The following is a 16,414-nucleotide window of genomic DNA, read 5'->3' on the forward strand; positions in this document are numbered from 1 at the left end:
TCCCCTAAGAAAAAAAGAGAATTCAAATTTAGTTTGAACTAAAAGTCAAACCTGTGCGAATATTCTGAAATGGATAAAGAACATAGTATTGCAATCTAAAATAACTTCGTTTTTCTTGATCCGTCTGACCCTCTTTATAATTTTAAGAAATTGCGAATTATATTGTTTGACACTATTTTTAAGTTAATAATATTTTGATATACGTTTTCACACGCTTTAAAAGTTTAAGTTCGTTTACTTAGTCGCCAGATTTATATTCGAAGTAAAATCCTCTCTTTCAAACTAACTTTTCAATATTTATTACAATATTATTTTTTCTTCTACATAAAGTAGATAATATTTTGTCTATTTTTTCATTGATAACATCTTGTATTTTCTTTAATTCAATTTAACTTTAAATTACTTAGACGATAGAAATTATTATTTGATCATGGAACGCTTGTTATCCATCACACCTTTACTTGTGATTTAGTACATGAACCAAAGACTACAAAGAAATTTTGTGAGCCCCCCAATAAAGACTAAAGAGGACGATGACCAAATTAAGACCAAACCGTAAAGGTAAATTATGCGTAAAAAACAAGAAAATTTGTACTTGCCTATCTGCAGAACTGGAGGCATCTTATATTCTTATTGAGAGATATACATCTCAAGAACAAAGAGAATTAACATAATTAATCTCAAAGAATATTAGTTTGACTTAGTCAATTGTCTCTTCTTCTTAGCCTCTCCCCTTTGTTGCCATTTGCTTTTATTTCATGACCCACGCCCACCCCGCCCGGCCAACAATAAATATAAATAAAAACCTTATAAAACTCATGATTAATTTGCTGATGTAACTACGTGTTTACCCACCTCATTTCCTCTATTTTCCAAATAGTACTGCACCTCATTTCCTTCCTAATTCCGTCATACATTAAACACAATTAACCTTTCTCTCTCATGGGACAAAGGGAAGATGGAAAAACTCTAAGTGATGAATATGAAGTGACAGATATACTTGGAAGAGGAGGGTTTTCAGTAGTGAGGAGAGGAACAAGAAGAAGAACACTACATTCGGGTCAACATCATGAAGTTGTTGCCATTAAAACCCTCCGGCGGTTCGGGCCACCACCGGCGCCGGAGAAGAAGTCTCTTAATAAATCTCGAGTACCACAGGCGGCTTTGATATCCGAAACTCTACTGACGAACGAGCTGTTAGTCATGAGGAAGATCGTCGAAGATGTTTCTCCTCATCCTAACGTCATTCATCTCTACGACGTTTGTGAGGATCCTTCTGGAGTTCATCTCATTTTGGAGCTTTGCTCTGGTGGTGAGCTCTTTGATCGGATTGCTGGGCAAGCAAGGTATAGTAATATATGTTCTCTATAACACCATTTCGCCGTAACAACCAAAAAAATAACGAAGTTGTTTATATATATGTGTTTTAGGTGTTTGAGGACGCAGAGTTTTAAGAAATATGGTAATTTTTCTAACAGGTATAATGAGGCTGGGGCTGCTGCTGTGGTGAGACAGATAGCTAAGGGGCTAGAGGCGCTACACGGGGCAAGTATAGTTCACAGGGACTTGAAACCAGAGAACTGTCTATTCTTGAACAAGGATGAGAATTCACCGTTGAAGATTATGGATTTTGGGCTGAGTTCTATTGAGGATTTTGCAAATCCAGTGGTTGGTTTGTTTGGTTCCATAGATTATGTATCACCAGAAGCACTTTCAAGGGAAAATATCACCACTAAAAGTGATATTTGGTCACTTGGTGTTATCCTTTACATTCTCCTCTCTGGGTTAGTATGCTTTCTTTTGTCTCCGAACTTTACTTTAAACTAGAGAGGATTTGAGACTTATAAATTAACTAACCAAACAGGTTGAGAATTTCTTTCATGTTCCAAATTACTTGTTAATATATTTATGAAAGTTGGAACAAAAATTAGTAGTTCATTCCTGGTCATTCAACTATCCCAAATTATCTGCTAAAGTCACTTTTCTTTCGTTTGTTACAACAAATTCACTTAACTTTGCATATAGCACTCACAATGTCACTCAATTAGATTTTCCAAATTTTTAATTGTCAAATACCTATTTTACCCTCTAAATTATCAATTTTTTAAACTTTTTATAAGTTTTTTCTCTTTTTAATCTACATTGTGGACTTACCTATAGAAAAATATTTTTTATTTATAAAATAAAAAATAAAAAATTAGTTTTCAGCTCATATAATGACGGAATAATAATATAAGCATAAATTTCAACCATATATAATGTATATTATAAAAATACCTTTATTTAAATAATTATTTTTATATTACGTGCATGGAATATATATTTTACAACCTTTATTTTCTTTCATTCTCAATTGTGTAAATAAATTTTTTAATTTTTGTTGTTAATACTAATTATTACGAAGAAATTATTCTAATTAATTTTTTTACTATGCTCATTATTTTGTTATTCGAACATTATATATGCTTAAATAATTTTTATTTTTTTAATTTATAAATAAAATTTATTTATTATATAGGTAAATCCATAATATAAATTAAAAAGGAAAAAATCATAATATTAAAAAGTTAAAAAAAATAAAAAGAAGATAAATGTTTATAATTTAGAGGATAAAATCGGTATTTGACAATCCAAAATTTGAAAAATCTAATTGAGTAAAATTCTGAGTGCTATAAGCATAGTTAAGTGACTTTATTGTTACAAAAGAAAGAAAAGTGACTTTAACAGATAATTTGGGATAATTGAGTGACCATTTGAGCAATGAACTCCAAAAATTAATAGTTTAGTTTACTTGCAAAAAGGTGTTAAAGTACTCCGGTATATAGTAACGAAGAGCTTTCAGTGTTTCAAAAAGTGATATTCTTGGAGTTGAACTCATAATCTCATATCAAGGTTCGGTTTGAAGATTAATTTGGGTAGACTTCATTAGGTACTAATCACCACCTCAATTATTGGAAGGTACAGAATTTTATTATATTGCTTAATTTACATATATATTTAAATGATTATGGTATCCTATCTAAGCTGGAAATATACAAATGATCTCAATTCCTAAAATTTCAATGAGCTACATTTTAGTTATTTGACTTGGATGAGGGAACATACCTTCCCCAGTTTCTCCCTTCAACCCCACCCCCCCCCCCCCCCCAAAAAAAATAAAAAATAAAACTAAGGACTATATAAGAAGTAGCCAGCTTGCTTTATTTATTTAATTAAGCTGAATTTGCGGTTTTGTTTTGTCGAACTCACTGATTTGTTGACTTTGAAAGAAAAAGCTCTCATTATGTTTATCTCTTAATGTATTTTCTTTCTTGCTAATTCGTAGATTAAGGGAAATATGAATTATACACTTGAAGGATTTAAGTTCTTTTTGTTGGAAGAAAACAAGTTTTGTCTACTCATTTTTTTTAAAAGTTTTTTTACGGGAATATTATGGGGTTTTATGTAGATTTTCCTTGTACCTCGATAATTAATGCATACAATGTTGATTTTCCATTATTGTCCCATAACAGGTACCCACCTTTCATCGCGCCGTCCAATCGGCAAAAGCAACAAATGATATTAAATGTAAGTCCTCGGCCTGCTATTTCACATATTTTCCCTCTAATTATTTCATAATAATTATCTCTCTTTTCTTTCTAGTAACTAAATGAAAATTTTAATTTCATGCAGGGGCAGTTCAGTTTTGATGAGAAAACCTGGAAAAACATATCTTCATCGGCAAAACAACTAATTTCCAGTCTCTTGAAAGTTGATCCTAACATGAGGCCTACTGCTCAAGAGGTTTTTTAATTTGCTCCTTTTTCTTAACAAATCCAATCCTTTTTTGTCCTATTTTATAATGAAACGATGAGAGTATATCGTAATGCACTGTTAATTATAATAAGGGTATTTAATAATCACAACTTCAATGTTATTTCTTAGTAGAAGCTGTGAAAATCTTACAACGACAACTACAACAACGTTCTAGGTATTGCTTATTTGACTGCAGTAGCGTATCGCAGGAATTTTAGTAAACGGTGTCACTATTTGCAGAAGAGAAGAAGACAAATAACATTAATTATCAATTTACGCAAATTATTTTTAAAAAATCACGCTTGCTTAATCATACCAAATTTTCTAACATATTATCTTATCTATGATGTAGATACTTGAACATCCATGGGTGACAGGAGATTTGGCAAAGCAAGAACAGATGGACGCCGAGATTGTTTCCCGTCTCCAAAGCTTCAACGCTCGGCGCAAGTTCAGGGCAGCAGCTATGGCCAGTGTCTTGAGCAGCAGCTTTTCCTTGCGAACTAAGAAATTGAAGAAATTGGTTGGTTCATATGACTTGAAGCCTGAAGAATTACAAAACCTTAGCCACAATTTCAAGAAAATGTAAGTACCAATTATCATGCTTGCTTTGTTTGACTAGAACGACGCAAAGATATTCTTAACATAACGTGATATTGTTTGTTTTTGTTCAATCCCGTACGATTTCCCCAAAAAGCCTCACGCCATTAAGAGTATCCAACTCCTTGTAAGTAATTTTTTTTCTTTCCAAGTGAAACTTTGTTCACACACATGACCCATCATCATTCATGGGTTTCGTTAATCACTCACATGATCTTGAGTATTTATAGTCAACGAAGCTCAAAGGCTATATATGCGTCTTTAAAGCGTTGGGTAAATGTTGTAAATACACAAGAGTCGGGCCCTCATGCCACACGCTGCCATCTCTATAGTCCGCATATTATTAACACGGAAATCAATTTTTAGACTAAAATGGTCCAAAGATATTCTTAACATGGTATTATATTGTCTGTTTTGGACCATTTTCCCAAAAGCCTCAAAACATGTAGCGTATCCAACTCCTTATATAAGTAGAATCTTTTGTTCACCCATATCCTACATGCTTATTCATCATTTGAGACTCCAACAAGTATCCCAATAATTACATATCAGATTTGGCCTATGAACACAGATGCAAAAATGGAGAAAATGCAACTTTACTGGAATTCGAAGAGGTCCTCAAAGCTATGGAAATGTCATCTTTAGTGCCTTTAGCTCCCAGAATATTTGATCTATTTGACAATAACCGTGATGGAACAGTAGACATGAGAGAAATAATTGGTGGCTTCTCAAGCCTCAAGTATTCCCAAGGGGATGACGCACTTCGTCTTTGTTTCCAGGTAAAATAGTAGTACAATTTAAACAAGACTTAAATATTTCTTTTGTTTGTTTAATCTTTTACACAATTTAGACTTTAATGTTGATACTTTTTGGTAATCAGATGTATGATACAGATCGATCAGGCTGCATTAGCAAGGAAGAAGTTGCGTCCATGTTGAGAGTAATACAGTTTCCCCTTTTTATTTATAGATATTTAATAATACTTTGTATTAATTATTTATTTGATAAATTAATATTTGTAGGCACTTCCTGAAGACTGCCTTCCAATTAATATAACAGAACCAGGAAAACTTGACGAGATATTTGATTTAATGGATGCAAACAGTGATGGTAAAGTTACTTTTGATGAGTTCAAAGCTGCTATGCAAAGAGATAGTTCCCTTCAAGATGTAGTCCTCTCTTCTCTTCGTCCCTCTTAATTAATTCCTTTATTGAATTTTTCCTCTTTTAATTTGTAATAACACGCTAATTCTATTAATATCTCTAACTTTCTATGACAATGATTTATTATTTTTATCACTACTCGTAAAAGATCCTTTAATTAATTCGGAAGCCTTTATGGTACGTATCCTTTTTTTTCCATTGTTTTTAGTTTATATCCTTAATTACAACTTCATAATCGTGTCGTCTTTCACAAATTGGAAGATCAAACTCCTGGAATTCTTGATGTGTCTTTCACTCTTTTGGCTTTATAGGGAGAAATTTTTTTGTTGCAAACAAACTCTTTTGCTTAAATTGTGGTGGCGGGTGTATTTTAACTCATAATTTTAAAATTGTAATGAGTTCAACAGAAAAAAATTAAAAAGTTGAATCGTTAAATTTAAATCTTGAATTCTCTTCTGGTTACAAGGTTTATCACGTTTGCTAAATTAGAAGCAAGGTCAAAATGAACGACCTTTATATTAACATGCAAAATGAACTAATATATTGATTTTAAGTTTTGAAATAATGTTTATTATTATCTAATTAGGCTTCATATAACATCATTAAGAGTACAACTATTAAGATGATTTATCGGGTTGATGCACATTTTGTTATTACAGAGTTACAGAGAGCAAGTGATGGAGCAAAATGACTTAGGCGAAAGTAATAGTGGGGGATAAAAAAATTACAAATATCGCTATGGAACTAATTATTAAAATTTCTAATTTTGTATATTACCTGTCCTAAACAAGGATTACTTATAAATTATATACATTCCACCTTAAAATGCTTCCAATCCATTGCCTTAAATTAAGGAATTATTTGCTTGAAAAAAGGCGGAACTGAAGGGAATAGTGGTGTTAACCACCTTTCCCTTCCCTGATCAACTATATTTTAAAAAAAGAAAAGAAAAGAAAGTAAACAGACGGGAGAGTACAAAATAAATAATACTTCTAAGCAAATGTCACCCTAATTGTTCTTTCTTTAAAATCTTTTTTGTAGACAAGCATATTGTCGAATTTTGAAAACAAAAGAAGAAAGAAAACTGTGCAATGATCGTGTAGCAATGTTAAGATGCAGACAAGTGAAGCTGGAAACATTTCAATAATTTTTCTAATGATTTTGACAAAAATCTCATCTCATTAGAATTTAGTTTGATATCTTCTGTCACTTAACCATAATACAAACATCATATTATGCTTCTCATAAAACAAAAATTGGTGGCAAATAGGCTAGAAAAGGAGGACCCTCTTAATTTACTAACAAAAGAAATCAACTGACATCTATAAGCTATGGCAAAAGTGGGCACAAGGTTAATAAGAAAAAGAAAGAAAAGAAAACTAAAACACAACCTATTCAGTGGGGACTTCTTTCATGACAACACAAGCCCCGGTTTATAAAAATTAATGCCTTTAATCAACACATCCTATTTCAAGAAAAGAATAATGCATGGTACAACATCATACAAATTAAAAATAAATTTCATACAAAATTTGATATATCTACAACAACATACATAATAAAAATATATTTCATACAACTAATTATACAATATACAACTTATTTACAACTTATCTATAACTTTCATACATCATTCTTACCGGTTAAATACAAATACAACATCATACAACTTAAATACAATTTTCATACAAATTTTATACAATATGTCTTTTGTATATTTTGTATATATTTTGTATCTGATTTGTATATATCTTATATGTGGTGTGTGCTTTTTCCTCTCTAAAATTCCAATCAAAACTTTCTCTCTTAATACAATTTTGATACATATCAACAACTTTATGTAAAAAGGATAGTATTGACAACTTAAATACAAATTTTATACAACGATTCATACATTATACAACTATTTTTCAACTTTCATACAACATTCAAATAATAAAAAATATACAACTATAACAGAATACAATTTACATACAATTATACTACAACTTTACTATAATTTCGTAAGTATATAGTATGTCATGTGTTCTTCTTCTTTTTCGAGTTTTAATTTGAAATTCAGCCAAAATCAAGTCTAATCTTCACCAAACACCCTCAAAATTGAGATATAAACTCCAAACAATATTCCCAATTATTTGCAACAACACCCAATCCAAACAAATAATGGTTTTTGAAAACCCAAATTCGAATTCAAAGTTTCAAAGCTTTTTAATGGTTGTCAATGGTGGAGAGTCAAACACCTTCAAAATTTATTGATTGGCAATTTCAATTTGAACACCAATTGTGCAACATGAAAGAAAATTGCTAAGTTAAAACTCTATAGTAAAATGATTGAAATCCATTGATGAATTCCATTAAAAATATATACAACATGAAAGGATAAAAATAGAGAACATCAGAGGAAGAAAAATTGGGGAAAGAACAGAGAATGAGAGATTGAAAGACAGAGAGAGGACGCAGGAGAGAGAGAGAGAGAGAGAGAGAGAGAGAGAGACGGGGAGAGAGAGAGGGAGAGAGAGCGCATGAGGGAGAGAGAATAAGGATGGGAGATAATTGGTTCCTTATTCAATTCCTAATATAAAGGGATACTCATTTAATTCCTAAAATGTATATAATTGGTAAATTATATATGTCTATGTAATTAAATTGAAACTTGAGTATGGAGAGCAATAAAATTTCAAATAGTGTATAGGAAGGTAAAAATCTCTTAAAATTTCAGTATAGCAAGAAGAGAATATATTTTGTTCAAACTTTCAATTGAGTAAATATTCATGGGCTTTGAGTTGAAAAAAGAAAACAAAATAATAATTGTTATAAATAGAATTGTATTTAAGATGAATGTCTATATTTTAGAGATATTTTAAGGTTTGTTACTTTGTGGCTAAGTCATTTTTTCCCTATAAATAGAGGGGTTCTATTCCATTGTAATTCATCCCAAATCAATAAAAATCATTTCTTTGTACTTTTCTCTGCAATACTCTTCTTCTTCTTTTATTATTTTATAACACGTTATCAGCACGAGACTCTAACCAATTGAGTAGAGGGCAGTTGTTTTAATTTATAGATTTACTATTAAATAGTTGTCTAATGTATGAGAATTTAAACCACCCATGGAATATATAGGCTTAATTCCGACAGCAGCTGAATCTGCAATTCCATGCTTATTAATCTCATTATGCTCAAGATCACTTATGTTACCGTAGTTCCAATGCTTATTGCACAACTCTCCCATTGCCTTGGAATGTCAATCTTAAATTTCGGAGGATGTTCATGAAGAAAATTACACTTTATCTCCATAAGGACACTCCTTCCCGTTATAAAACTTCTTGCAAATTTTCATCCTATATGTATTATTTTCTGATCATCTTTCTATTTCCCTACTACCCCTCTATCCTTTTCACGGACTAGTTCCTGCCAATTCAGAGGGACTCACGCAAATCTTCAATACCATAGCTTTGGGATACGTGCATGGTACTCATCTTGTACATAATATTGAGCATAATGATTGTCAGTTGTTCCATGAACTTTCTTCTGGATTTAAGGTAAGTATTTTACTTTATTTCTCTTTTAAATTCTTAAAATTCTATAATTTAATTTTAAATACAAGCAAAGACAATAAAATTTGATTATAACTCTAATGGAGTTTATAAGAAATTATGATCATCCAAAGTAATAAAATTTTTATGTCTTGCCATGATCAAATTCATGTACGAATGTGGGCACAAGAAGTGAAAACTCATCTCATTGACTAATTTGTTTCATTCTCATTCCCTTAAGAGAATGTGGTAGCAGTATGTGATAAGTCTGAAAGAAGACAAAATTATTACCGTAAATGTATCAGTGGATGTGGGCGTGGCAATAGATGAAATTATAATCGTCATCATTGTGGTAATGAGAACAATAAGAATTCTCAAAATAATTCTTCACTCTGTGAAAATAATGTTTGTTATCGATATGGCATGAGACATTATAAAGAACATATAGATGATTATGGTCCATTCATGATGTGAATGTGACAACATGTGATTTATGAATACATATTCATTCTTGGAAGAATATAAACGTACTAGTGGTTATGAACACACCACACTCACCTCTAAAAGGAGGTTTGAGAGGAAATAAGAAAATAATGTCATTATTATGGCATGAATAATCATTGGTCATGTACCTATTGCACACCAAAATATTTTGGCAATGTGATTATTAAAGGATAACAGTAATGCAAGAAACTGATCTTGCATATAATTTTGACCATGACCATAATGGTATAACTTTCTCTTTGAGAGAGATATTTACTATATGAATATTGATGAATATATGGTAGTACAAAATTAATTGAGAGATCTAGAAGAGCTAATTATTACTATTTTAAAGGAATACAATTGATTATTAATAAGGTATGTGTCGTAGTAAGTCTCAAAGAAACTTATTGCGTTTCTAAAGTATTCGCGAAAGCGATTGGTTATATTGAGACTATAAATAAAGAAAAAATTTAATATCTTCTATTACTACAACTTGTAGCAAGGTAATATGTATGTGAAAAGCTACCCGCTTTATTCTCCAGTTTGTATTATGCAAATAAACGAATGACACAATAAAGTAGAAGTTTATTGATATAAAAATCCATATCATAATAAACTTGGAGTTTATTGATAATTGCACGCGTCATTGTGTAAAACTGAAGTTTATCAATATTGATAATTTATTAAGTTGAGATAATTGATTTAGTAATGTTAATTTAAGTATGATGTAGAAAAATAAAAGAGAATCTACATGGATAAATATTAAAGAACTAGAAAGTTCTTTACGGATTCTTTTATGTTGTTTGTTCTCATTGATTAATAGATCAACTAAAATTGAGATTGAATCCCATGAATGCTGGAAATATCAAAGGTGAATATGGGTTCATTCACCTGCCATGTATACCACATAATATGCATCTATGAGATGGTTACATGTGTGATTATTATTAACCCGCAACCTAGTATTTTGCGAGATACATTGCTCAATAATTTAATTTAGAGCATAATTTTCAGATTTTCTATTCAAGACAGTTCATCTTGATAAGTTGATTTACATCACAGTTGGTTTAGCAAAATAATTTTTTGAGTGCCTCCACTTAATAGCTAAACTATTGCTTATGAGAATAAAGTTATCTATATCAGTTTGATATACGTTATATTCGAAAGTATATTACATTCTCCCCTCACAAGTGGTTCAGGGTCAGGAACCAAATAATTTTATCTTATTAGTATTGATGTGCGGTGTATATTTTGATTAGCATCATAACGCACAAAGGTGAATTTTCAAAGTTGAGGAAGCAAGTTAGTTTTTCTAACATGAGGAGGAGAAATGATAAACAGTTAAAAAAAAGTTACGTGGAATGAATTATCATTTGTACATCTAGATCCTCGAATAAAATAATACGAACTTGAAGTTCATAAAAAGATAATTCATCTACAATATATTACAAATATGTCAGACGCATTTGCTGACCCAAAGAAAGTAATTATATTTTCACTGCAAATACTTCCATTAGATTAAGTCCTAGAAGGATAATGTCATGGTATGCCTAAAGCATATAGACAAATCAGTTTCTAATAAACTTCTTGATAAAGAAGATGAGCAAATGATCAAAAGGATCATAATAAGGAGGCAAGTAATCTAGAAGGTCACATGACATAACACTTCATAAAATCTCAATAGAGGTTAAGGTACCTGAAAATATGAATGAAGAGATCTCTATGTTATGTCTTTATGAAAAAATATTGGAAACCGATATAAAATGTTCGTCGACAATATCTATCATAGCGCTAAGTATAGATGAGGATCTTAAGTCTGTCGAATACAGACACAAAAATATTTGTCAAATGGAAGAGACACAATACAAATAGAATTGGTTTCATATGAAAGACATGTAGTTTTGGCCATGTAGTTCAAACACTTGAAAGTATAAAGTAAATGGTGTGTGCAATCACTTTTATCTATCTTATATGTCTAGCATGACATGAAAACTTGGTATGCATCTAAAGTCTATTTATATGGCTTATATGACTTAACTTATACGACAATCCCTGAAGGATTTAAATCGCTTAAAGCATATGTAATTCTTGGTCCTGAAGTACCACATCCTAAGTGCAATTTGTGCACATATATATCTTGCTATAACTATAAGCATGATAATGTGATAGCGAGAATTTTTACCTTTATAGAGATATTGAAAAAACCAGCCCACGACATTATATGACGACATTACATATCTATCAAGAATGATGATTTTAAGGTGCAACATATTCATTCAAGTTAATATGGCTGATTTGTTTATCAAATATCTACCAATAAACTTTTGAAGATGATGCACAAGATTGGAATGCAAAGATTCAAATATCTGAATTGATATTCTCATCAGGGGAAGTTAATATGCGTTGTGCTCTTTTTCCCTTATAAGATTTTGTCCCATTGGATTTTCCTTGCAAGAGCACTGTTAAAGAGAAAAGCTTGTGTTATGAAGAAGGCAATGGAGCTCTCCATTCTCTGCGACATCAAGGCCTGTGCCATTATCGTTGATGCCGACGGAACCGTAGAATCTTGGCCCAAAAATCCCACTGATCTCAACCCAATTCTTGATCAGTACAGACAATATTCTTTGAAAAAGCAAAAGAAGAACAACAATGTTGTTGTTGTTGTTGATGTTGAGAATACCAACAGAAAAGAGGATGTTTTGTTGGCATTGGACTCAAAAATTGAGGCTGTAAAGAGGAGAATTGACTTGTTGAAAGGGAAATCAATTACTCGTATGAATTGTGATGGGGAAGGAGAAAAAGAAGAATTTGCTGAAATATTGAGGGATATTATTGGAGGTGTTAGCAACTCTGCTAATACTGAAATACAGCCATGTGCTTACTGGGATGGAGAGATTGGGTTTTCTACTGCTAATTATGTTCAACAACTTGAACTTGATCCAATTGAACAGCCTTGCTCCAATGGACATTATGGTCTATTTGGGAATAAAAATAATCCTGCTGATGTTGATTTTGATTTTGATTTATTGTGGCAAGATGAATGCCAGTACGATATCTTCTCACTGTTGCCCCCGGAACATGGGCATACTACATTTTGCTAGTTCTTATGATTTTTTTTTAATTTTTGGTGAAAAAGTTGGGTCAATATAATGTATTGACAATTAACTTTGATGTAACTTTGGCAACAGAGCATGGATATACTAGATTTGCTAATTCTTGTGATGTTTTCTGAAGTTTTTGGGTCAATAATGTATTGACAATTAGCTACGACGTTCAATAAGATTTGTTATGATTTTGCTCTTTTGCGTATTGTATTATGATAGACTAGATAGTGCAAAGTACATGAAACAGGGAAATTAACTATTCCTCTAGTCTGTTTTTTTTTTTTTTTTGGTTTATGTGTCATCCACGATTTTGTGAGAAGTTAATGCTTGGGCACAAAGGGCGTTCATCGGTCGGTACGGTATTTTATTTAGTTATTTCGATTTGGTATTCGGTTTCTTAAAATGCTATACCAATATCATACCTAATTACATTCGGCATGGTTCGGCTTTTCTCCTTTCGATTTCGGTTTATTATTCGGGTTGAATATTAACTAGTGCATAGAACCATAGGCTATAATATTCTTAATTTAAGTACTCAATGAAAATGTTCTAAGCTGACCTAACTGTTAAAAAAATCTTTGTCCAAAACCATCAAGTATCAATTAGGAGAAAAGAGGTACATAAAGGAATACATTTGATCATTGAAAATATCATGTTACTTGCTTAGAGTTAATTGTTGAAATTACAGAATACAACGAGAACTAATCCAACATATACAACAACAATACAAGAATAACAGAGTAAGAAACACCCTAAAATCGTTGAAATATTACGTTAAACTGTTTGGCAACCTAGAGAGTAAGAATTAGAATTTGCATCCTACGTTGTTCCTCCATTTTTCTAAATAAGTACATAATGTCACAACCTGCATTTTGGGGTTGTGACTTCATTCGGAACTGGTGAGAAAAGATCCTTCTGATTCTCTAACGTAGACCTGTCTACTCAAGAAACTTGGGCTTTTTTATTTTAAGCATATATAAGGGGGTATATGTGTTGAAGCTCAACATGCCTCCCCCATGCGTGCTGCCACCAAGCCGTGCCTGGACGACTCAAAGGACTGTCATAGGTATCCATACTAGTTAGGGAACTCTATGGATGGCGCGACGCCTTCGGGCTAGCGTTGGGCACCAAACGGGTGTTGGAGGCTCGATATGTGGAACGGGTATGCCCCACGGGCTGCCGAAGTCATGGATTGAGACCTCCGTGCCGATTGGATACTTGAAGCACCTATCTTAGGGGCCTTATATGTCGACTTGTGAGAATAGCTTGGGTTCAGCTATGCGAGCAAGGGTCCGTTGGCCTAAACGTGCAGTTGTGGGGCGACATTGCACTATATGGGATGGAAGTGTGTCGCGAAGGCTATATATGGTCATGCCATGAAAGACACACATGACAATGGCCAAGGACTAAAGGTTGCCTTACTCGGGCGAAGCACAAGCCGGGTGCGGATGCACGAGGAGAGTTTAAAGCTTGAGGAATGGACTGTGCACGCGAGAGCGATGCTCAGTGTCAAGTGAGGGACAAGACATGTCCTTAACCAACCCCAGGGCGCGCATGAATTATGATCCTAAGACGAGAAGCGCCACAACTAGTCGAGGCCAAGAGCCTAGACATCATACGGGCGGCACAATTGAAGCAGGCCTTCTAGGCAAGCTTCACCACAGGCACATGATCGTGCTTGGAAAATCTCGGAAAGGAGAAAGGTTTGCCTGCAGCAAGGGGAACTACAGGAGCCGCACGGGCTATTCGGTGCCGCTGACGAGCGTAAGAAAGTCAGCCCGTAACACGTGGTATCAGAGCTGATAAAGGCCATACTATGCCATGACATGATGTCAAGGCAAGCAGTTGAGATGGCGAGGGCATTTTGGATGTCAGTGCGGAGATCACGTCAAAGCAGAGATTGATGTTCATATGCCACAAGAGATCGAGAACCCGATACTACTAGTCGAAGAAAGAAATGGGTGACTCCAGTTTCTTTCGAAAGTATGGGTTTCTATTGAATGTGGTGATATGCTGATGAGTCGGGTGTTCAAGAAAAGGCCATGTTTGTTAGGTCGAGCAACCATATTGCAAAGAGTGGGAGCCGTAGACTATAAACTTTGGGCATGATCGCAGCAGAGATCTTGCCGAAGATGCGGGTAGCGCATCAGTTGAGTGTCTTTCCTGCGGGATAGACTTGTGAACTGCCTGAGGGCATTGACAAGGTGAGGAGATGAATTCAAAGGAAATAACGAAGCTTCAGGATTGGGCGGATTTCCAAGTTGGAAGGTGTCATTCTGGAAAGGGGTACGCCGAATGATCGGGGACCATTGAGATGGGGCCAAGTGCGAAGCACACCGGACTGGGAAGTCGTGCTAGAAGAACCAAGAGAGTTCTTAACTATAGGGCGAGTACAGACGTACTACCGGGAATATTGGGTACTTGCTCAGGAAGTGACAATTGGAAAACAAAGAGTTTTGTTCGTGAATGTGGCGATGCTATGACTTTGAGAATGTAGTACTCACCAAGAGTACGTCCCAAGAGCTGGCTGAATGCCAAGTGGGACGAGTGCGCTAAGAAGTATCCTCCACATTGAGTGTGGGAGGATCCACCTATGCAAAGGCATAAGGGCGAAGTTGTGAGTCTGGAAGCGAACACATCTTCAAAGGTACTGAGGAAAAGGAAAAGCTACGGAAGCGAAAGGCTACGGGAGCTATGCCAGAGGGAGTTATAAGGATAAGTGAGCGATCGAGCTACGAGAGTCGTGCCAAAGAGCATGCTGATGTGCTTACCATTGCAGGAAAGAGCTCCAGACGGACATGAAGGCCATGAGGGTCATGGTGTGGTTGACTAGTGTAGGTCACCACAAAGTTAGACACCAGAGGGTGCAAGTACGGAGGCACTTTCCAAGTGAACACCGAAAGGAGGTGAAGTGCAGAGGCATGCTTGGAAGATACTTGGGGGAGAAGTGCATGGGGCACGACTCCTTTTTAGCAGGACTTCGAGGAAGTCCAACCCATAGGATTAAGGGAGCCGCAATGCACATACCTGAGGGGGCAGACTCCGGGATATCGTAGGCCTTGATGTGTCATCGAGGACGATAACAGAATGAGTGTGGGAGGATGTCATAACCCGCATTTTGGGGTTGTGACTTCATTCGGAACTGGTGAGAAAAGATCCTTGTGATTCTCTGACGTAGACCTGGCTACTCACGAAAGTTGAGCTTTTTAATTTTAAGCATATATAAGGAGGGTATATGTGTTGAAGCTCAACCTGCCTCCCCCATACGTGCTGCCACCAAGCCGTATCAAATGAGCGACCTTGAGGGGGAACCTCAAGGGCCTGCCTGGACGACTCAAAGGAGTGTCATAGGTATCCATACGAGTTAGGGAACTCTAAGGACGGTGCGACGCCTTCGGGCTAGCGTTGGGCACCAAACGGGTGCTCGATATGTGGAATGGGTATGCCCCGCGGGCTGCCGAAGTGATGGATTGAGACCTCCGTGTCGATTGGATACTTGAAGCACCTAGACATCATACGGGCGGCACAACTGAAGAAGGCCTTCTAGGCAAGCTTCACTATAGGCACAGGATCGTGCTTGGAAAACCTGGGAAAGGAAAAAGGCTCGCCTGCAGCGAGGGGAACTGCAGGCGCCGCACGGACTATTCGGTGCCGCTGACGAGCGTAAAAAAGTTGGCCTGTGACAATAAGCTTTACTACCAACCTCAATATGAATACCAAAAAGAAGTA

General features: G+C 34.7%; 1 protein-coding gene across 2 annotated transcripts; it reads left to right on the plus strand.

The window, feature by feature from the left end:
* Positions 1–828: 828 nt before the first annotated feature.
* Positions 829–5,739, plus strand: LOC107817421 (calcium and calcium/calmodulin-dependent serine/threonine-protein kinase-like). 2 transcript variants are annotated; one of them, XM_016643249.2, is made up of 8 exons: positions 829–1,346; positions 1,431–1,784; positions 3,513–3,567; positions 3,673–3,783; positions 4,148–4,380; positions 4,967–5,174; positions 5,276–5,335; positions 5,418–5,727. In XM_016643249.2, the coding sequence occupies exons 1-8, from the start codon at positions 943–945 to the stop codon at positions 5,592–5,594; spliced, it is 1,602 nt and encodes a 533-aa protein (XP_016498735.1). In that variant the 5' UTR covers positions 829–942; the 3' UTR covers positions 5,595–5,727.
* Positions 5,740–16,414: the final 10,675 nt, after the last annotated feature.

Source organism: Nicotiana tabacum, chromosome 19, assembly GCF_000715075.1.
Source record: "Nicotiana tabacum cultivar K326 chromosome 19, ASM71507v2, whole genome shotgun sequence".
In the NCBI taxonomy this organism is placed as follows: Eukaryota; Viridiplantae; Streptophyta; class Magnoliopsida; order Solanales; family Solanaceae; genus Nicotiana; species Nicotiana tabacum.

What these genes read in the sequence shown, in the direction of transcription:
- LOC107817421 (XM_016643249.2), top strand. Translation starts at nt 943, where the DNA reads ATGGGACAAAGGGAAGATGGAAAAACTCTAAGTGATGAATATGAAGTG. An exon ending in CGGATTGCTGGGCAAGCAAG is followed by an intron (nt 1,347 to 1,430) that starts GTATAGTAATAT and finishes TATGTGTTTTAG; the next exon opens with GTGTTTGAGGACGCAGAGTT. An exon ending in CACTTCGTCTTTGTTTCCAG is followed by an intron (nt 5,175 to 5,275) that starts GTAAAATAGTAG and finishes TTTGGTAATCAG; the next exon opens with ATGTATGATACAGATCGATC.